The sequence below is a fragment of the Typopeltis vanoorti genome, chromosome 4, assembly GCF_054136105.1.
Source record: "Typopeltis vanoorti isolate ZY-2024b chromosome 4, IOZ_Tvanoo_1.0, whole genome shotgun sequence".
NCBI lineage: Eukaryota > Metazoa > Arthropoda > Arachnida > Uropygi > Thelyphonidae > Typopeltis > Typopeltis vanoorti.
In genome coordinates, this window is record NC_143552.1 from 153,987,346 (window position 1) to 154,010,530 (window position 23,185).

The 23,185-nt window shown below is 37.5% G+C and overlaps 1 protein-coding gene across 1 annotated transcript in view; it reads right to left on the reverse strand.

Moving 5' to 3' along the window:
- Nucleotides 1-23,185, reverse strand: part of LOC150107767 (ATP-dependent RNA helicase DDX19A-like) — a 273,572-nt gene that overhangs the window by 33,536 nt on the left and 216,851 nt on the right. Inside the window, exon 9 of the mRNA XM_090392182.1 lies at nt 21,582-21,744. Coding sequence (XP_090248308.1) covers nt 21,582-21,744 — 163 coding nt within the window. The remainder of the gene's footprint in view (nt 1-21,581; nt 21,745-23,185) is intronic.

The window sequence follows — 23,185 nt, forward strand, 5'->3', positions numbered from 1 at the left end:
TTGAAGAATTTCTGCCATCACGATCGGGTGGAGCGGAACTCCGACTTTATGAACTTTTGGTGCACGATATAAGCGGTAATAATGGATGTAGAGATTTTAAATTTCGCTGTAATTCTTGAGGCCATCCGGTCATATTACGTATTAAGAGATTGGTCTCTTTGTGGTTTTTCATGGTTGAATCTACATTTAATATACGATAGGCAGACATGTCAGAAACTAAATCACCGATCCTCATTATGTAATCTTTGGTATTCATAATAACTGTTCAATTGCCTTTGTCTGCTTTTAGGAGGTTAATGTCTTTGTTCTTTTTAAGTTTAAGAGTGCTTTCCTTTCAGAGGAGGTAATATTCTGTTACAGTGGTTTTGAGGTAGAGAGAACGACTGTGCTTTTAAATCTTATGTCATTTGCTACTGTCTCTGAAAATGAAGAAAGTCCTTTTTTAATGTTGCTTATGAAATCTATTTTTGGGATGTGATTGGGAGCTATGGTGAAGTTGAAGCCTTTTTTTAAAATGTCCAATTCCTGTTTGGAAAGAGTGTGGTCTGAAAGGTTGAAAATAACCTTATCATCTGGAAAACGCGGTCTAGAGTTGCATTTCCCTTGATAAAGTCTATCAAATTTTTTAATTTGCGATTCTTTACTAGATCGAAAAACTTTGTTGTACCCATTTTATACCATGCGGTCAATTATGTTCCAAGTGTTATTATCTATGTTATCAGAGATGTCATCGAAAAGATCTAAGCATTTGAGGTCTATTTTGTTCAGTACATATCTGAAATGTTGGATTCTTTCACGAAGTAAGGCTAAAGAAGTTTTGAAGTAAATCCGTTCTGCTTTTATAGATTTTATTTGCTCTTTAATGACTAGGAACTCAGGAATGATAGTAAACTGTATGCATCTTTTTAGGAAAGTTAGATGGTTAAGCAATCTTGCCTTTTTTTTTTTTGCATTTCAGTTTTTCAAAACAATGTACCTTGTGCTTTGTATATCCATCTAGATTATTCATTTTCACTGTTAACATATGTTCCTTTTATACTAAATAAATGATATTTTATTTGGATTTATTATTGGACCATGACTCTTTATAAATATATGTATAGAATCAATCATCTACAAGTTTTGCCAGCTTAAGGCTGTCTGGCTTCTTCAGGGCAAGAAATGGGTACACCAACATTAAATGCTAAAAAAAAAATGCAGTAATGACAGTAAAATTAATTAAAATTGAAATTAATTAAAATTGAAACGCGATCTACAAACAATGACTAAGTCTCCATGAAGCGTGGAGACTTAGTCATTGTTTGTAGATCGCGTTTTATAGTTTTTTGCAAAATTGAGTTCTGCTAAACATAGTGAATTTATTAAGCTTTTTCAAATGTCTTTCAATATTATCATGCCTTGATTTCTGTTGAGATTGTCTCCTGTCTGGAGTACCACTGCAGCTTCTTTAAAGTTTCTACATCTGAAATCTTCTTCAATGTATGGCATGGAGCTGTAGTCCTGATCGTGGACGCAGCGGCACGCCTGTAGTTTTATTCTTATTTTTATAAAAATAAGAATAAAATTTTATTCTTATGGAATAAAACCATATATCAGCAATTGACTGGCCTTGCAATGGGTAGTCCCCTCTCTCCAACTTGTGCTGATCTCTCTTTATGGAGGATTTTGAAAGTAACATCTTAACTCAAACAGACCCTAAACCCACAGTATGGTGGAGATACATGGACGATATCTTTATCGTTTGGAACCACACAAAAAAGGACCTGTTCGACTTTCTTAACAAAATCAACTCTCTACACCACACAATCAAATTCACTCTAGAACTTGAAAAAGAAAAACAATTATCATTTCTGGCACTTTAATTAAGAAGCCTCCAAATGGTGGTATCGACCTCTCAGTTTACCACAAACCTACCAATACAGGACGTTATTTACATTTCACTTCCTGCCACCACATTTCTCAGAAACTTAGTATTGTACACATGTTGAAGAGCCGTGCCTCTCTCCTTACAACAGATCAACAAGACCTCCAGGAAGAACTATCCCTGATATCCACCAACCTTACTATGAATGGATTTCCTCGAAGACTCGTCCACAAGATACTTTTCTCTGAACCCCGACAAAGACAACAAGATGATATACGTTATATTTCTACCATTGTCATTCCATACTTAGGGACAGTTTCCAATAAGATTGCTAGACTCCTTAGACCACATAAAATAAGAGTGGCCTTTAAACCCACAGAAACGATTAGACAATTCTTAAGATCTCCAAAAGATAGCCATCCTTTCTCCAAATATGCTGGAGTTTATAACATACCCTGCTTGTGCGACTTGAATTACATCGGCCAAACTTCAAGGAGCCTTGAAATTAGGCAAAAAGAATACATAGGTGACGTAAATAATAACAGAGAAGAAAAATTGGGGTTAGCTTTTCATTTCTCAAGAAAGAACCATACCATAGAGTGGGATAGAAGCACTTATTCCTTACATGCAGGAGGACTTCCGCTCCCAAATTTTTAAGGAGGCCACAACAGTTGCCTGCTGTATACAAAACCTTAACAGGAACCAAGGACTAATCTTGCTCGTGATCTGGAAGACCCTAGTGAGATCCTTCAACTCACCAGAACTGAATTATAGTGCTAACTATAGAACGTTCGTAAATAACAACAAGTGATATCATCCACGCTCTATGCATGTATTGTACATGCACTGTTCTTTGTTTAATATAATTGGAATTGGTTGATTATAGTTTGTAACAGATTTTTACTTTTCAGTGCCTTATATCAGTTATGTACCCTAAAAATGCCAACAGCCTTAGTTGGTGAAACTAGTTGGTATAACATAGTTGTATATTGAAAGTTTATTTTTCACTTGGTTAGAGTATAATAAATTTAGTTTAATCCTTTATCCAAGTGTGAGCAAAAAAAGTTTGCGCCTGAAAGTATCTTCAGGACTGGGGTAAGGTGGTACAACACCGGGACAACGCGTTGCAAAGGTGGAGCAAACTACCAACATTCCTGTCTCAGTATCTCCTATAATGCAAAACACATCTCCTTGCGGATATGTCTAATGTTATGCATTAAGGGAAGGGCCAGAACCCAGACTAGTTTCGACCTTTATCGAGGTCTCTTCAGTGGGAGCCAGGCCCAAGCTGAGATACCAGGCAGAAGCATTCGCAGGTCATCTCTACCTATAGGAGTTGCCAAATGGTGTGCAACCCTTTTTTAATAAATTACTCTGGATTTAGAGAAAGATGTTGAAAGTTTATTTTTCACTTGGTTAGAGTATAATAAATTTGGTTTAATCCTTTATCCAAGTGTGAGCAAACAAAGTTTGTGCCTGAAAGTATCTTCAGGACTGGGGTAAGGTGGTACAACACTAGGGCAACTCGTTGCAAAGGTGGAGCAAGTTACCAACATTCCGGTATCAGTATCTCCTATAATGCAAAACACATCTTGCGGATATGTCTAATGTTATGCATTAAGGGAAGGGCCACAACCCAGACTAGTTTCGACCTTTATTGAGGTCTCTTCAGTGGGAGCCAGGCCCCACTTGGATAAAGGATTAAACTAAATTTATTATACTCTAACCAAGTGAAAAATAAACTTTCAACATCTTTTTCTAAATCCAGAGTAATTTATTAAAAAAAGGGTGGCATACCATTTGGCAACTCCTATAGGTAGAGATGACCTGCGAATGCTTCTGCCTGGTATCTCAGCTTGGGCCTGGCTCCCACTGAAGAGACCTCAATAAAGGTCGAAACTAGTCTGGGTTCTGGCCCTTCCCTTAATGCATAACATTAGACATATCTGCAAGGAGATGTGTTTTGCATTATAGGAGATGCTGAGACAGGAGTGTTGGTATCTTGCTCCACCTTTGCAACAAGTTGCCCTGGAGTTGTATATTATATGCACTTGATACAATATAATCCCATTAAAAGTATTTCCAAAACGTTTTTTTTTTTTTTTTTTTTTTTTTTTTTTTTTTTTTTTTTTTAAGTATTTCCTCCTCTTTGGCACCTTTACTATCCTGGTACCTGTATGCGTTACACACATTGCACATATGGGCAGCAGTGCACCCCTGCGTGGACGGCAGAAATTGTCCAATATACCTACTAGACACTAGACAAACACCTAGCCAGTCAGTTGAAAGAGAAGATAAAGAAATCGGACTCCTTTATAAAGAATTCTAAGCATTTCGTTGAAAGATTAAAAAGTATCAACATGTCAAATACAGATATACCTGCAAGTCTAGACGTAGTGTCATTATTCAAAAACGTACCAGTAGAAGAAGTGATTAAGATCATAGAAGATCTCTATCCAAACGATATTACTCAGCTCTTCTCCCATTGTCTAAAATAAAACTATTTTAAAGCAAATTAAATATTGTATCAGCAACTTGATGGCTAAGTCATGGGCAGTCCCTTGGCACCAACGTGTGCAGATCTCTTCATGGAAAAACTAGAAGCTGACATCCTATCCAAAATAAATCTGACACCATTAGTCTGGTGGAGATACGTGGACGATGTCTTCATCATTTGGAAAGACACAGAAAATGCCTTACATGAGATCCTTCAAAAAATAAATTCTTTCCACCAAAAAATATAAAGTTCACATTAGAGTTGGAAAATAACAATCAATTATAATTGATGTGGAAGAGCAGGAGAGATTGAAGAGGTGGATATGAATGGGGAAGTGAGTGGTATGAGTACAAAAAATGAGAGAATGGGTGTGCAAGAGGAGCAGGGAAATGAGGAGGCTCAGGGTGGACAGAGGTACACAGAGTGAGAAAGGTGGATGCTGCAAGAGGAGGTGAGAGCATGTGTAGGCAGGAAAGGAATGGGATAACTAGGAATCAAGAGGAAACAGTTGGAATTGAAAAGGGTTCTAAAATGAAGAAGCAGAAAGGGAAATGGCCCCAGTCTAGCATGGAGAGATCACATCAAGTGAGTGGTATCAGTGGAACTAGCTGTAGATCCAGAAATGAGCTGTAGTGTTTGAATACAAATGCTGGAAGTATAAGAAACAAGGCAGATGAAATGGTTGCACTAATTGCATCTGTTCACCCGAAGATTGTCGGAATAAGTGAGACATGGTTGGAAGAGGATGACATCCTGACAGGAATAGAGATGGAAGGGGTAAAAAGGGAAGAGGAGTGCTATTGATGATAGAGAAAGAGTTATGTCCATACAAATTAGAGATGCAAGACGGAAATAGTGCCAGTAGTTTTTGAGGCGGAATGGTGTGAGAGAGAGGTGAATGGAATCAAATACTTGGTGTGATGTTATAGACCAGGTAATGTGGATGGTGGTGATAGTGAAATGTATAGTCAAATAACCAAGCAAATAAGAAAAAGGTGATCATTATGGATGATTTTAATTATGGCAATATAGACTGGAATGAAGAGATAGCAACTGGAAGTAAAGAAAATGAGTTTCCTGAGTTTTTGAGGGATAACTACCTCAGACAGTATGTAACAGAGGGCACACGAGGATTGAGGGTCTTGGATTTGGTCATCTTATTAGAGGATGTAATTATAAATGAGGTGTCAAATCATCCACCAATTGGTGAGAGAGAGTGACCATGAGGTGATTACCTGGGTGGTTGCCAACAAGTGCGAGGACTCCTGTGAGAAAAAAGGTATATGCGGAACTACAAGGGGGGGGGGAGATTATGAAGAGCTCAGGAGACAGCTTGCAGGTGTAGCATGGAATGAGGAGTTAGCTGGAAAAGAGGTGAATGCAGCTTGGGGGATTTTCAAAAACTAACTAGTAGATGCAATGTCTAAATGTATCCCAAGGATGAGAAGGTTAAATAAGGTAGGTGTGAGATGGATGAATAAAGAGATTAAGCATGCAATACAGAGAAAAAGGGCATTGTGGAGGCAGCATAAGAGAAGTGGAAATAACCAATTTCACGAGGGCTACAAAGACAAGGCAAGGAGGGTGACTTGGTTGGTGAGAGTAGCTAAAGAGAGGTATGAACAGCAGTTAGCTAATGAAGCCAAAAAGAATCATAGGGAGTTCTTTCGATATGTAGCCAGCAAATGAAAAAATGATTATGGAAGGATGATATTTATAGAAGAAAATGGTATAAAGACTGCTGTTGCAGAATGTGTGGTGGAGATACTTAATGAGCAGTTCATAAAGATTTTTCAATCTTGTGAATGTGACTTCATGGAGAGATTGAGAGCAGTTGATGATGGGGAGGAGAGACTGACTGTAAGTGAGCAAGAGGTGTTTGGGGAGTTGAGTAAACTAGATGTAAATAAGGTTGTGGGACTTGATAATATATCACTGCATAATCTGAAGGAATGTGCAAGGGAGTTGACACCTGCCTTGACATATTTTTATCATATGAGTCTTGCACTTGGTCAGGTTCCTAAGGAGTGGAAGGAGGGCAAGATTGTGCCACTTCATAAAGGAGGTGATCGAACTCAAGCATCAAACTATAGGCCTATCTGTGTCAGGCGTTGTGGTTAAGTTGTTGGAGAAGCTTGTGAGAACTAGAATCCAGAGTTGGGTAGACAACAATGGTATTATCTTTGTGGACACCACGGATTTGCTAAAGGGAGGTCATGTTTTAGTAATCTACTTATTACAATAAAGTGACTGCTTCCTTGGACAGAGGAGAAGGATACACAGTAATATACTTGGATTTTGCAAAGGCTTTTGATAGAGTACCTCATGATAAGCTGACAGTCAAACTAGAGCAGATGGGGTTGGATATTAGATTAGTACATTGGATTGGAGACTGGCTATCTGATAGGTATCAACAAGTTGTGTATGGGGGTGCGATATCCAGGAAAAGGAAAGTCACTAGTGGAGTGCCTCAGGGGTCTGTTTTAGGACCATTACTGTTTAACTTGTATATTAATGATATTGGCGAAGATTTGGATGGAGATATTCAGTTGTTTCCAGATGATGCAAAGTTAGGACAAACTATAAAGAGTAGTGAAGATATTGTGGCCTTATAAGAAGACTTGAATAAATTGAGTGATTGGGCACAGAAATGTGAGTTCAATGTTGCAAAAGGTTAGGTTTTAAAGTTTGGAAAACAAAGATGGAATGCAGAATTTATGCTTGGTGAGAATATATTGTTGGAGGTAGAGGACATAACAGATCTGGGGCTGATAGTGGATAAGGATCTAAAATTTAGGGGACACATCACCAAAATTGTGAAGACAACACAAAGGCTTCTGGGAATGATGCGGAGGACACTGACGTGTAGAAGTAGGGAGATTCTTGTTCCATTGTATAAGGCTTTGATTAGGCCACACATGGACTATTGTGCCCAGATTTGGTCACCTGGTTTTCAGAAGGATGAAGAGATGTTTGAAAGGGTCCAAAACCGTCTGCAAGGAATTTGAGTGTGTTTAAGACACGTTATGATGAGATGTGTGGGTGTGATAAAAGGACCTCCCAGATGAGTCTTTGACTCCATGAGGTCTTGAGGTAATAATAATAATAATAATAAACTATTTTGGACGTACAATAAAAAAACGTGAGAATGGACAAATCAAACTCACAATTTACCGCAAACCTACAGACACTGGACATTATCTTCACTTTAAATCTACTCATCATTATGCATAAAAACTTAGCATTATACATATGCTTAAAAACAGAGCAACAAATATCATCGCAGAAGAAAAAGATCTGCTTGATGAGCTCTCACTCATATCTACAACTCTAGTCAAAAATGGTTACCCAAAAAATATTATTCAAAAGATTCTGAATAGAAACAGCCCACAGCGACAACCTCAAGTTACGCAGTATACATTGTCCATCGCCATACCTTATGCCGGCTCAGTTTCAATGAAAATAGCAAAAATGATGAGGTCTTTCAACATCAGGGTTGCCTTCAAACCTATTTTAACTACATGACACATGTTAAGATCTCTTAAGGACAGAATCACCTTCTACAAATACGCAGGTGTATATAGCATCCCATGTTCCTATGGACTGAATTATATAGGCCAAACATCACGAAACCTAGAAATCCAACAACAACAGAACAGACACCTGAGGATTAGCCCATCATTTTGCTATCTCGAACCACTTCATCGATTGGGACAACAGCTCCATGCCGTACATTGAAGAAGATTTCAGATGTAGAAACTTTAAAGCAGTTGCAGTGGTACTCCAAACAGGAGATAATCTCAACAGATATCAAGGCATGATATTAAAAGACATTTGGAAAAGCTTAATAAATTCACTATGTTTAGCAGAACTCAATGTCGCGAAAAACTATAAAACGATCTACAAACAATGACTAAATCTCTACACTCCATGCTCTTAATGTCACATGTCATTTCAATTTTACTGTTGTTACTGCATTTTTTTTAGCATTTAATGTTAGTGGAACCATTTCTTGTCCTGAAGAAGCCAGACAGCCTTAAGCTGACGAAACTTGTAGACGATTGTATACATATATTTATAAAGAATCATGGTCTAATAATAAATCCAAATAAAATGTCTCATATTTAGTATAAAAGGACCAAATATTAACAGTGAAAAAAGAACAAGTAAAACATTTCACATTTCAGCTACTTCAGCACAATTTTTAGTGCGGATGGTAAATAAACTCTCCAAAGTACCTTCTTTTTCCAGATTGCATGCTTAAGCTCTGCATGCATTTTTAAACTTACATTCACACATTGATGCTGCTATGTATTTCTGTCAGTTCCCATGCAGCAATTATTTCCTTACTACTCAACTCCTCGTTCTATGTTATAGATAGAAGTTGTCTCCCGAGCTTGTTCATAATCACCAACCTTATAATTCCACATATATCCTTTCTTCACAAAGGCCAACTACTAGCCACAACCCAGGTAATCAATTCATGATCACTTCATCAACTGGAGGAAAGTGTGAAATCCAACTCAAAATTACATCTTCTGATGAATGATCTCATCTAAAACTCTCAATCCTTACATGCCCTCCTTTATGTGCTGCCTGAGATGGCGATCTCTCAAGAAACTAATTTTTTTATATTCCCAAATGCCATCTCTTCATTCCAATCAACACAGCCATAATTAAAATCACCCATAATAATTACTCTTCCTTTGTTCACTAATCCAAGTTTATACATTTCTTCATCACCACCCTTCACATTTCTTTGCCTATAGCAACATTCAACTAAATATGACTTCCTCTCAACCTCCACATTACACCACGCTGCCTCATAACCATTGCACTATTTTCCTCTTTCATGGCTAACTTATGTGGACTTAATTTCCCTGCTATCATCAGCAACACTCCCCCGCCCCTCTTTCCCTTCCTATCCTTGCAAAAAATACTGTATCCATCCATTTCTATTCCCATTACAATATCATCTTGATTCAACAATGCTTCATTTATTTCAATGATTTTGGGACGAATAAACTTAATCACTGAAACCACTTCATCCTCCTTATTTCTGATACTCCTGCAATTTGTAAACAAACACAGCAGTTCATTTTTAGGTCTATAGCCTATAGCAACAATGAAATTATACAGGCAACCCATGCCTGTATAATTTCATTCTTCTCTCAAACACATGCGATGCATCCACAAACTTTACTCACTTCTCCTCATATCCAAGCCACTTGTTGGTTATGATTTCCACATCACATGTCCAATCAACTTTGTCAGTTCTCATGAAGCAATTATTTCCTTACCACTCAACTCCTCATTCCATGTTATAGCTCCAAGCTCTCTCCACTTACCACATATCTTTTTAGTCTCAACTTTCCCACCCACGTTGCAATATATTCCACCCTCATACACACATTCACTGCCACTTTAAACATCCACTCTCCCCGTACCCTGTCTCCCTGGGCTTCCCCCATTTCCCTGTTCCTCTTGCATTCCCATTCTCTCTCGTCATCTCTCACACTACTACTGTTTCCATTGCCAAGCATTTCTGTCTCTTCAATACCACTTTCCTGATTTTTCCTTAATCTGTTTCCTCTCTTCATCTCTTACACATATCACAACACTGAGCTTCCATCCAGCAATACTTTCTGTAGTAAACACACTCCAAAACCATTGAAATGCAACCCATGCCTGTATAATTTCATTCTTCTCTCAAACACATGCCGTACATCCCCAAACTTTACTCCATTCTCCTCATACAGTTCCACTAGCATACCATTTGTGATTTTGGCTCTTCTTTGTAACACATTGTCAAACCTCGGCTGAGAGATAACTACATTGTTATCTCTCAGTCTTTTCAATCATTTCCTGATATTCATCCTTGCATCATCCTTATGTCCACTTAGATCATTTGTCCCTACAATCACAACTAATTTTCTTGCTCATTTCTTCCTCATGTCCAATGCCTTGATTTTCCTACTCATTCTCCCACCTGGATAGCAGATCTGGATTTTATCAGTAACTAGTCCTCTAACTATGAAGTTCATATACTGCTATCCTGAAATCACTCGTCACCTCTTTTACTCTTTTTTTCTTTCATTCTGTTCTCTTTCACACTTTCATTAATTTCCATTAGATGTCTAACGTATTCATTTTTCATTTTCAATGACTGCTTCATTAAATCTTGCATTCCAACAATTTCACTCTGTCATTCCAGCAGTCTTCTCGTTCTGCTTCACCTTACTTCCATTTTCTCATTCATGCTTTCTTTCACATCTACATCCTTGCAATTTTTTCATTCCCTCAGTTTTTCTAGCTTTCGCTTCATTTCTGTTTCTTTCATGTACACCATTTTCTATCTTTTCTGTCAGTTTCACGTTCTTTGCCTCGTGGTCTAATAATATATCACACTTCGGACAAATCCATACTTTCTTTCATCTGTCGTTTATTTTCTCTCTCTCTCTCCAGAAACACATCTCTTACACTACACCATGCATACATATTGCACTCACGATATCGAATCATTTTTGAAAAGTCTATGTCGTTAATGCCACTTGATTTTCACGGTGCTCACCTAGTCGCACTGGTCGACCTTATGACTATCATTGTGTTATACTTGAAAAAGGCAATTTCAGCTAATAAATCAGGCAGAAATCAAGCTTGAAATCATGCAGACAGACAGACACACTTTGTAATCAAAAATAAATAGTGCAACCCTAAAATTCATGAAATATTGCCAATTATTAATCAAAATAGCCCTTATCTTTCCAGAGATCTTTCTAAAACTATACAACTTATGGCTCTCTAGCAACTGGAGTTTGCAAGGTTTTCCTCTATGGCGATTGACATCTTCTGGTGTGTAGAGGATGAGGGATTCCAAAAAGGTGATTTGATTAAAATTAACATTGTGAGGGAAGGATAATGATTATCAATTTAATGTTGCAAAATGAAAGGTTATGTACTTCAGGCTGAAAAGGTTACATAATGTGTATCACATTGATGGAAAACAAACTAACAAGTAAAGATAGGGTAGCTAATATCCTTCTTCACAAAGCTATGATTCGCCAGCCAGGCTGGCCGAGTGTTTAATGTGTCCGCTCTCCAGTCAAGAGACTGCAGGTTCAAATTCCACTGTGAGCATGGATGTTTGTGATTGTCTGTGGAAATACTAATAGTGGTGGGTGGCAGTAGATGGTGGTGTAGTTGCGGTCAGTTGGTAGATTGTGAGTGGTGGAAGCAGAGTTGTAGAGTAGATGCCCTCCCTCGATGAGTCTTTGGACTCCCTGGAGGTGACAAATAATAATAAATCACAAAAGTTGCTAAAATTACTCAACAGATTACTTAGATATTGAAAAACAAGCTAACAAGTAAAGATAAGGTAGTTAATTTCCTTCTTTACAAGGCTATGATTCGCCTGCATCTTGATTATTGTGCACCTATTTGGCCAAGTGCATTTCTTAGTAATCAGTAGGTGGTGGAGAGTATTCAGAAACAAGTGATGAAGCTGCTGATAGATCTATGGAATGCTCCCTATGAGGATAGATTGGTATATGGGTTGTAAAGTTTAGTTGATAGGAGGAAAAGAGTTGATATGTTGTGACTGATAAGATATCATAGGGGTTTGTAAGAATGACACAAAGGAAATTTTTCAGTACATGACATACAGAGCAAGAATGGGGGAGCACCCTTAGAAGCTGTGTAAGAGTGTAGTGCATGATTACACAGCTTACTGTGTAATCTAGTCTGCATACCTATGCAGACTACATTTTTTGCATAGAGAATGGTAAAAGAGTGGAATGAATTGCTAGAATTAATTGTGCCATGACAGTGAATGAGTTTAAGGAGAGATATGGGAGGTTTTTTGTGCATCTAAAATTCAATGTGGGTCTTCCACAATGAGTCTCTGAACTGGATGGAGATATCCATATAATAATAACAACTATAATAATAATATCCTATCATGTCCCATAGTGTTATTAATATCTAGAGTGCTTAATATTCTAAACACTTCCCATTCTTAAACTGTCGGTCTTCTATTTCCACTAATCTTCAGCAGATGTAACTCATGTTTCATCTCCAGAAACTAAAGTCAGTCTCTTGTATTCACTTTCTTCTAGTAGCAATGTAACTGTAGAATTCCCGCAACGTAACTGTAGAATTCCCTAGGGTTTTACTTTCTTGCTTCAGTCTATTTCTTCAGACATGGCAATTTCTCTTTACTTACTAAACTCGGCACCTTCCAGCCTGCATCAGCTCCTCCAATTCTACCTGCTGACTTACAAATTAAATGTGAACTATATATTGCATACAATGTCCCATTTATCCTGTATAACTGCAGCATTTTAAACAGCTTTTCATATGACACATTATCATATGCCTTTTCATATCTACAAAACTTAAATACAGATCGTTGTTATATTCTCATTATTTCTGAACTATTTGTCAAAGTAAAAATTATGATCCTGACAACTCTTATTTGGCTAGACCCAGCTTGTTTTCAAAGTTTCTACTCAGTGTCACCCCATATAATTGTGTTTTGAAAAGCTTTTCAAAACACAGTTATATGGGGTGAATGGAACATTATACAGAGCAATATATAGTATATATTTAAGTTGTCACTCAAGCAGTTAGAATTGAAGGAAATACAGGAAGATTAAATCAGGGGTAAGAAAAGGATGCACATTATCTCCGCTCTTATTCATCATCTACATGGAGAGTATTATGAAAGAAAGTGGCATCAAGCCTGATATATGAGAATTGGAGATGTCAAACTCAGCTCTTTGCTTTATACAGATGATGTACTCCTAAACACATCTAGTGCAAGTTTCCAGGATTCACTAACTAAATTAAATAACAGCCATAACAAATTTGGCATGAAAATCAGCAATAAAAAGATCAAAACTATGAAAATAGGCAGGAGCACAGAAAACTTCAGCTGCATTCTGCATGGCGATTCTATAGAACAAGTAATTTCAGCTATTTGTTTGTGGATGATGTGAAGATGGCAGACTAAATTTGAAAATAGACAACAAAATAAGCAAAGCTGGTATGGTGGGTAGCGAGCTGAATAAATTTATTTAGAATAAGTGATAAATTAGCTAAAACACCAAACTAGCAGTATACAAGACAGTGTTTAAACCAGTTTTAAGTTATGGATCTGAGAGTTGGGTTAGAAATAAAGCACTTGTTCAAAGACTAGAGACCATAGATATGAGGGTTCTGAGAAAAATTTGATAAATGAACCAATGGCATCAATGAAAGAATCATATTAAAAATGAAAATATTAGAAAGGAACTTGAGATTATTAGCATTCAAGAATGTGTCAGTAGAGCTAATCTAATCCATTGGCATAATGATTGCAGAGACATAAGGCTAAGTAATGTATTGGTCGAGCTGTACTTCAGAAAGTACATTGCAAAGACTGCACATCGTTTTGCTATGATAAAAAGTACATTGACACGTAAAGATAAGGAGGTGTGGTGCCTCTCTATGAGGCATTGGTCAGACCACATATGGACTGTTGTGCTCAGATGTGGTCACTTAGTTTTCATTGCGATGTGGAAACGTGGGAGTCCAAAGAAGAATAATCAAAGTGGTATCATGACTCTGGAGTGTTGGTTATGAAGAGCATTTGGGAGAATGCGGATTACAGAGGTTGGTAGATAGATGGAAAAGAGGAGATATGACAGACCTTCAAGTTAATTAGATGATTCTATCAGATTAATACAGAAGAAATTATAAAAAGAGTGGCTGTTAAGATGGGAAAAACATCTGATGGGGTCTACATAGCTGACTTGATCACTTAATGAGTCAGTTATTCTTTTCTTTTAAGCTTACACAGTGATCCGAATGCATTTTTGAAAATTATGGAGACAACTACAGTGTTTGAATAAAAACTTTAGTTTAATATAACTAAAATATATCTGGTCACGAAACTACACAAACAAAATGTGCCCCTTCGATACCAATCATAGAAGGAATAGACAGTCCCAATTATCACTTAACCAAGAAATTAGCGGCGGCACTCAAGGAGTTGGTAGGTCATTCCCCCTCCTACATAAAAAAAAAAAAAAACACACAACACTTTATAAACAAAATTAAAAACATAACGCTCGACAAAGACGACTTATTAGTCAGTTTCAATGTTTCTGCCCTTTTCACTAATGTCCCCATCAATGACACAATTCTCCTACTACAGAACAAATTTCCACCCGACATTATGGCCCTCTTTGCCCATGTACTAAAGTCCGGTTACTTCGTGTGGCAAAACAAATTTTACCTACAAAAAGAAGGTACAGCCATGGGCTCACCACCATCCCCCCCAATCGCTAACTTCTACATGGAAACCTTTGAGCAAAGGGCTCTTGATTCCACCATGCTAAGACCGACCGTCTGGCTTAAATATGTTGACGACGTATTCACGATCTGGCCACAAGGGCAACAAACGCTAAACACATTCCTTAGCCACCTCAACAAACAATACAAATGCATACAATTCACCATCGAAATTGAAAATCAAAATTCGCTCACATTCCTAGACACACTAGTCACACGTCTTCCTTCAGGCAGTCTATCCTTCACTGTCTACCGAAAACCGACACATACAGGCCAATACATACATGCTAATTCATACCACCACCCATCACAAAAATATGGAGTCATTAACACCCTTAAAAACAGAGCTACAACAATTTGCTCTAACCAGCAATCCCTGAAACAAGAACTAAAAATCATCAGCGACACATCAATAATGGCTATATCAAAAATACTCCATAAAACAACAACAAAAACGAATCTAGATTACAGTAAAACCATAGCCATCCCATACATTAAAGGGTTATCAGAAAAAAATCAACAGAATCCTACAACATTATAACCTCAATGCCACCTTTAAACCACCCACTAAACTTAAAACCATATTCAACTCCTCTAAGGATCCTCTCCTCCAATTAGCACATCCTGGAGTCTATTGCAGCCGCTGAACCCATAACTTACCGTACATTGGTGAAACAGGATGGAAAATCCCTATACGAAAAGAACACATTAGACACATTAAATATAACCATTATGGTGAAGCAGGCCTCTCAGACCACACGCTCAACACCTTACACCAAATCAACTGGAAAAGCACCCGCTCTTTACACCACACAAAAACCTGGTATGAAAGGAAATTTAAAGAAGCCTGCAAAATCCTGATAAACCACCCAAATATCAACAACAAAGATGGCTGGCACACATTCAGCCTGCCTAATATATAAGACCCAGCATAAGTCAGGACTCTAGCCAATCTTCAGCTAGTATTAGAAACCATTCCATACCAACTGGCTGGAATGTACACGTATAATCATGATGTTAATATATGTATATACAGGGTGTCCCAAAATTCACGCAAGATTTAAATTTAGCGCCATTTGTGGGGTAAAGTGTTGCCAACGAGAAAAAAAAGACAGCGTGACAGCTGACAGTTCAGGGTTATTAAAAATGGAGTGCTACACGAAAGAACAACGCATTTTCGTTGTTGAGCAATATTTTAAAAATAATGAAGGTTTGGCAGCTACAGTTCGCAATTTTCGTACAAAATATGGTCGGAATGGTGATTTAACTTCATCAACTGTGAAAAGATTAATTAAAAAATTCAAGGAAACTGGATCAGTTAGTGATCTAATACACTGTCAGTCCTTCAACAAGTCGTTCAAGCGAAAACATCGAAGCAGTTCGTGAGAGTGTTGCTGAGAGTCCAGGAACATCAATTCGACACCAGGGTCTTGAATTGGGCATTTCGAGAAGCTCTCTACAGCGTATTCTCACGAAAGATTTGCATCTTTATGCTTACTAAGTTCAACTGACTCAAGAACTGAAGCCTACTGACCACACACAGCGAAGAGAGTCCGTTGAATGGATTATGGAACAACAAGTGGATGCTTATTTTTCGAACAAAATCATCTTCAGCGATGAGGCTCATTTTCATCTTGATGGCTTCGTTAATCGACATTTGGGGTTCAGAAAATCCACGAGTGATTGTTGAGAAACAAATGCATCCACAACGTGTCACTGTTTGGTGTGGAATTTGGGCTGGAGGCATCATCGGTCCATTCTTCTTCGAAAATGCGGCTGGTAAGGCAATAACAGTTAATGGTGCTCGCTATCGCGACATGATAATCCAGTTTTTTGTGCCTAAATTGCAAGATATGGATGTGGACGACATGTGGTTTCAACAAGACGGTGCCACATGCCATACAGCCCGAGAAACAATTCAATTACTGCATGAGTCATTTCCTGGTCGTGTAATTTCCTGTTTTGGTGATCAGAATTGGCCACTCAGATCATGTGACCTAACGCTGTTGGACTTTTTTCTTTGGGGTTTTTTGAAGTCTAAGGTTTATGCCAACAAGCCCACGACCACCCACGCCTGGAAGGAAGAAATTGAGCACTGTACCAATGAAATTCAGCCACATTTATGCAAAACGGTCATGGAAAATTTCGACAAAACAGTGTGTGTGTGCCAGCAAAGCCGTGGAGGCCATTTACCCGATATGCTATTCCGTGCATAACCCTATACTGTATACTTTATGAATCAATAAGAAATTACAATTTTTAATTAAAAACCTGTGTTTTCTATCAAAATTACTTCTTGCGTGAATTTTGGGACACCCTGTAGATAGATAATTGTTGTTGTTACGCCCAATGAATTCTACAACCAACAGATAACACTAATAATAGGACTCTAGCGTTGATGTATAATTTTTTTTTTTTTTTCACCAGAGTCAGGCCAACAATTGTTGCAGCGGTTGGTCAGTATCTTTAACAAACCAGTTTGATTGTAGTGTAGCTTGTTTTCTGTGTATAGTTGTATACTCCAGAAGATGACCTTGACATAAAGGTCGAAACGTTGAATGTAGATTTAATTATATTAAACTAAAGTTTTTATTCAAACACGGTAGTTGTCTCCATAATTTTCAAAAATGCAGTCAGCTATTCTAATGCACACCCAAGACTTACCCATCATCTGCATTCATTAATATTTCATTAATTTTTGGCTTCTTCCACTACTTTCTTTTCATAATGCAGTCTGGACTTCCTCAACATGGCTTGGTCGTCACCTCTGATACTGGATCCAGAATATTTTCTTTTTATGAAGCTCTTACTTAAAAGTTTAATTCATAAATTCAACTATCATGCAATTTATTTTCTTAACTTGGGGACACAGACAGCTTTATTCAGACACCTCTCTGAATCTCTGGTCTCATTTCATATACGCTCCTATCTATCTGACTTAGGGAGTGATAATTCACATGAGTTTTGACAAAGTCAAAACTCATATGAATTATCACTCCCAAAGTCAGAAGTGCATGATTACTCTCACCACCAACTTTAAGTACAACAGCTGAGACTCAGGTCAGAAGCACTCTTGCACATTCTCAATATCCTATCCATACCCCCATTGTTGTGCTCAAAACAAACTCCTGCAATATCTTTAATAGTTCTAATTCACCACAAGTCTCTTCTATCACATACACATTTTATTATTTTTTTTATATCAATTCCATGAAAGATGTCACAAGACCTATGACAACAGTGACATGTATGAGCATAAATACTTAATGTAGCTCTTATTATGTAATCTTCTGTGGAGTGGAAACATATTAGAAATGTTTTTGATGGTATTATTCCACATGAAAGAACAGATGGGATAAAGTCATTTTTTATTGATTATTCTACTAGTTTTGTGAAAATTTGTTTCACATCAGGAGAAATATATGAAGAAACTAAAACAGGTCATTTTGTACATTACCTGTTAATAACTGTTTTTTTAGTAATTCACAAGTTCTACTGATGATGTGAAACAAGAATTTTCACAAAACCAGTAAATCAATAAAAAAGTAATCAATAAAAAATGATTTTATCTCATCTGTTTCTTTCATGTGAATAATACGTGCAAAAAACATTTCTAAACATTAATGTAGTTATCTTTTAGTAACTCTATATATTCTCTTTTCCTCATCCTGCATGCTCTTTTACCTACAATCTATATTCCTACGGATGAAATCACCTACTATGATAGTCCATATAGTATTTATAAGATTTATTTGTCCATGCAATTCATGTTTATTTTTCAAGCAACCATAGTGTGTAGCAGCATCCAATTATGTATTTGATCCTTTCTCATATCAAACAGGTTTGAACCTATTGCCTATATTACTTGTATTATCACCTTGTTAAGTGCCTCTGAAGTGCAACTGGAAGAATGGCGGTATGTTGCGCCCTTCAACTGAAAAAGGCCTGAGTTCGATTCTCATCGTTACAAGAGCAATCTTCAGATGTTTTTTTCAATTGAAGGTGAGTTAGCTGATCTCATACAGAGGTAGAAGGTTTTTTTCTCCTGAAAACTTGGGTTTTTCATCCCACATACAGACAAAAAATACTAGTGGTGGTGGTGGTGGTGGTGGGCAGTAGATGATATTGGTGTAGGTGGTGATGTAATAATAATAATTACTACTTGAAGTACTTGGTTGGACATAATTCCTCTGCAATCATTAACAATACTCTCCAACCTTTCTTTTTTTCTTGTTTTTTCTCCCTGAATATATTCTGTTCCATCACATTCTGTTCCTTTACAGGAATAGAATGCTCTCGTTTGCCAAGGATCCAGATCTCACCAATGCCAATCATTTTTGGATTTTTGTGCATTTATCAGTAATTAGAATATTTCACTAGTTTCTGATATTTCTAGCATTAGGGAACATGCATGACAGCAGACCACACCTTAATACACATATCAAAACTCCACTAACACACCCATTAACGTTTTATGATTATTATGATTCAGGACCTCCATGAAGTCACAAGACTCATTGTGGGAGGTCCACCCTAGTAAACACACAGTCTATCATACCACTCATTCACCGTTCATGCAATGCATTCCATGGTTCAAACAGCCTCCAGGCAAAGAAACCACCCTCTTGCTCATGACTTCCTTTCGCAAATTCCAGGCCTCTTGTCCTTGCTCCTTCCCATGTTACAAAAAACTTAAGAATGCAGCTGTGTCAACCCTGTAATTACCTCTCAACAGTTTAAATTTCTCAATCATATCGCCTCTCCTATCTACCAAACTTTGCAATCCACATTCTCTTGTTCCATCCTGATAACTAAAATTGTACAGTCCTGATATCATCTTTGTTATCCACCTCTGCACTCTTTGACAAAGTTACTTTATCCCCTTCAAATCCTGGGGACCAAATTTGAGCACAGTTCATATGTGGACTGATCAGGGCTTTATACAATGGATGACAACTCTTATCTCTGCTGCTCAGCATCCTTCTCAATATTGCAGCAATCTTCTGGGTTGTCTTCACCACTTTTGCAATATTTTCCCTGAATTTCAATTTGTTATCAATCATGACCCCCAGATCTCTTGCCTTACCCACTTCCTCCAACAGAGTATGCAGCCTCCCATCAATGTAAACCAAACTTCAAGACTTTACATTTAGCACTAAACTGAAACCCGCATTCATTTGCCCACCTGTCCAGTTGATTCAAATTCTCTTGCAGGGCTACGACTATTACTAATAACCCTTCCCAGCTTCAACAAACAACTGAATATCCCCCTTGCAATCCATTGGCAATGTCACTGATATAAAGTTTAAACAATACAGGTCCCAGTACTGAGCCATGTGGGACTCCAATTGCAACCTTCTGTCTCCTTGATATTGCTCCCCCATACCCAATTCCATGATACCTATCAGATAGCCAATCCAATTCAGTAACCTGACATCCAAACCCATGTCAGGTTAGTGAATTGGATTAGCTATCTGATAGGTATCATGGAATTGGGTATGGGGGAGCAATATCAAGGAGACAGAAGGTTACAATTGGTGTCCCACATGGCTCAGTGCTGGGACAACTTATGTATCAGCTTATCAGGTGGCACACTGTCAAATGCCTTTGTAAAATCCAAAAAATGGCAGAATATGACTTTCCCTTATCAACCGCTCTTGTCACTATAATAAATTTAGTTCAATCGTTTATCCAGGTGTGAGCAAACAAAGTTTGCACCTGAAAGTATCTTCAGGACTGGGGTAAGGTGGTACAATGCCAGGCAACTTATTGCAAAGGTGGAGCAAGATAACATCACTCCTATCTTAGTATCTCCCATAATGCAAAACACATCTCCTTGCAGATATGTATAATGTTATGCATTAAGGGAAGGGCCACTACCCAGAATACCCACACACCTGGATAAAGGATTAAACTAAATTTATTATAGTCTAACCAAGTGAAAAATAAACTTTCAACATCTTTCTCTAAATCCAGAGTAATTTAATAAAAAAAGGTGGCACACCATTTGGCAACTCCTATAGGTAGAGATGACCTCGCTAATGTTTCTGCCTGGTATCTCCACTTGGGCCTGGCTCCCACTGAAGAGACCTCAATAAAGGTCGAAACTAGTCTGGGTAGTGGCCCTTCCCTTAATGCATAACATTATACATATCCGCAAGGAGATGTGTTTTGCATTATGGGAGATACTAAGATAGGAGTGATGTTAGCTTGCTCCACCTTTGCAATGAGTTGCCCGGTGTTGTACCACCTTACCCCAGTCCTGAAGATACTTTCAGGTGCAAAAAAACGCTTGTCACTTTATTATAAAAGGCAATCAGATTACTAAAATTATTAACAAATTTGTCCAAGCACCTAACATCATATCCCTTGAAGTGCAGTCTATCCTGCACATACAATTTCTAATAAGGATAACAATAATAGACAATAGTGGAAAAGCAATTATGATTCATTCTCACACAGAGTTACAGAAATAGTTGCAACAGAAAATAGACAATTCTTCACTTTTAATACCCAATGAGTTAGTCACGCAAACATAGTGACTGATGTATTGTTTAGTATTATGGCAAAAGACTAAGGCCGGTATGTCTGTTAACTGTGGTGTTCTTGGGTGGGTGTGGACATTTTGTGAGGTGAAAAACCCATGTTTCCCAAATGGAAACCTTTCCACCTCCATATGAAACTAGCTAATGCACCTTTAGTTGAAGAGCCCGTATAAACATTCCTTACATCTTAAATATAATACAAACCAAAGGGTAACTGTTGCATCATCCTCATGACTGCACATTGCAAGTGATAATAAGAGGTATAATAATGCATATTCATACAAAGAAACCTATTACCATAATACATTTAAGCAATTCTATTACAACATAAGTTGATGCTTACCTCTAGCACAAACATTTGTAGTGATCAGTACTCTTTCTCTGCCATCTCTGAATCTAGTTAACACATATACTCTTTCTTCAACAGTCAGCTCTCCTGTTAATAGTCCAACAGAATGTCCATCATGTTGAAGTTTTTCAGACAATAATCCAGCAGTCCTACGTGTCTGCAATGATAAATTTATCATTAGAATCTCTTTCTCTCTGATTATGGGAAACAGGGTGGAGAAGAAAAACTGGAAGAATAAACAAATGGGATCATCTTGAATGAGAATGAACATAAGAATTTGGATATGCATGCTCACTTTACAAAAATCAACTAGGTGTATTTAACATGGCACACAGTGTTATTATTGCACTAGATAAAGAGCAAGAGAATATGGTTTAAGAGCTTAAGACCTGGATGAGAATTCAGCAATGGGGGAAGATGGGATATTAGCATATATATGCTTAAAGAATATTCAGCCAAATAAGTTAGACCCTTGACAAGTTTGTATAACTTGAGTTCCATCTCAGGAAAGATACATAGGAATGTATGATAGTTCTATTGTACAAAGGTAGTGCGAAAACCAACATCTCTAACTACTGACCTATCAGCATCTCTAGAGTGGTGGCAAAGATTTTAGAAAAGTTAGTAAAAACTCATATACCGAAAAGTGTTTTGGATTGGCAGACAGCTATACTTTGCAAGGAACAGCATGGGTTGACTAAAAGGAGGTTATGTTTTAGCAGTTTGCACATATTTTATAATGTTACTGCTGAGATAGATAGAGGGAATGAATACACTGTGATACTGTTGGACTTTTCTAAGGTATTAAACAGAATATCCCATGAGTGGTGCATAAACTGGAGAATATGGGATTGAAATATAATATAAATTATTGACATGAATAAGGGGTGGCTGATTAGCAGGTATCAGAAACTGGTATATGAAGGATATGAGAAGGGTTTGGCAGGATATATTTGATTGTTTGAAAATGATGCAAAGATAGGCAGGGCAATTGCAGATGCTACTGATATACAACACTTACAGAATGATTTGAACAGGCTGGAAATATGGGCAAATGATAATGGCTCTCAATTCGATGCTAGTGTAAAGTTGTAGTGTAACAAGATATCCAATGGCATATTATATTATATTAGTGGGATTATGCAACAAGAACCTGATAAGGTTAGAAATCTTGGAATTATGGTAGATAGGAATTTGAAGTTTAAAGGTCACATAGCAAAAATTGCAAATACAACCCCAAGAGGATAATTGCACCACTAAAATGAACATTGATATGTATGGATAAAGAAATAATTTTTCCTCTTTGCATGGCCCTAATAGGACCACACACCTAGACTACTGTGTGGAGATTTGGTCTCCTAGGTTTGGAGGAGATAAAGAACTTTGGAAAGGATGCACAAGAAGAGTTACAAAGATTGTATCTGGATTAGAGAATGTAGGTCATGGGGATTGGGAGTATGTGCACTGCAGACACAAGTAGTAAGTAGGAGAAAGAGGGGTCTATAAACCAATGAATGAATGTTGTAGGATTATTATGTGATGAAACGTTTTGTTATATGGAAGGTGGAAAGAGAAGATGGGGGGGTCAACAGAAGTTA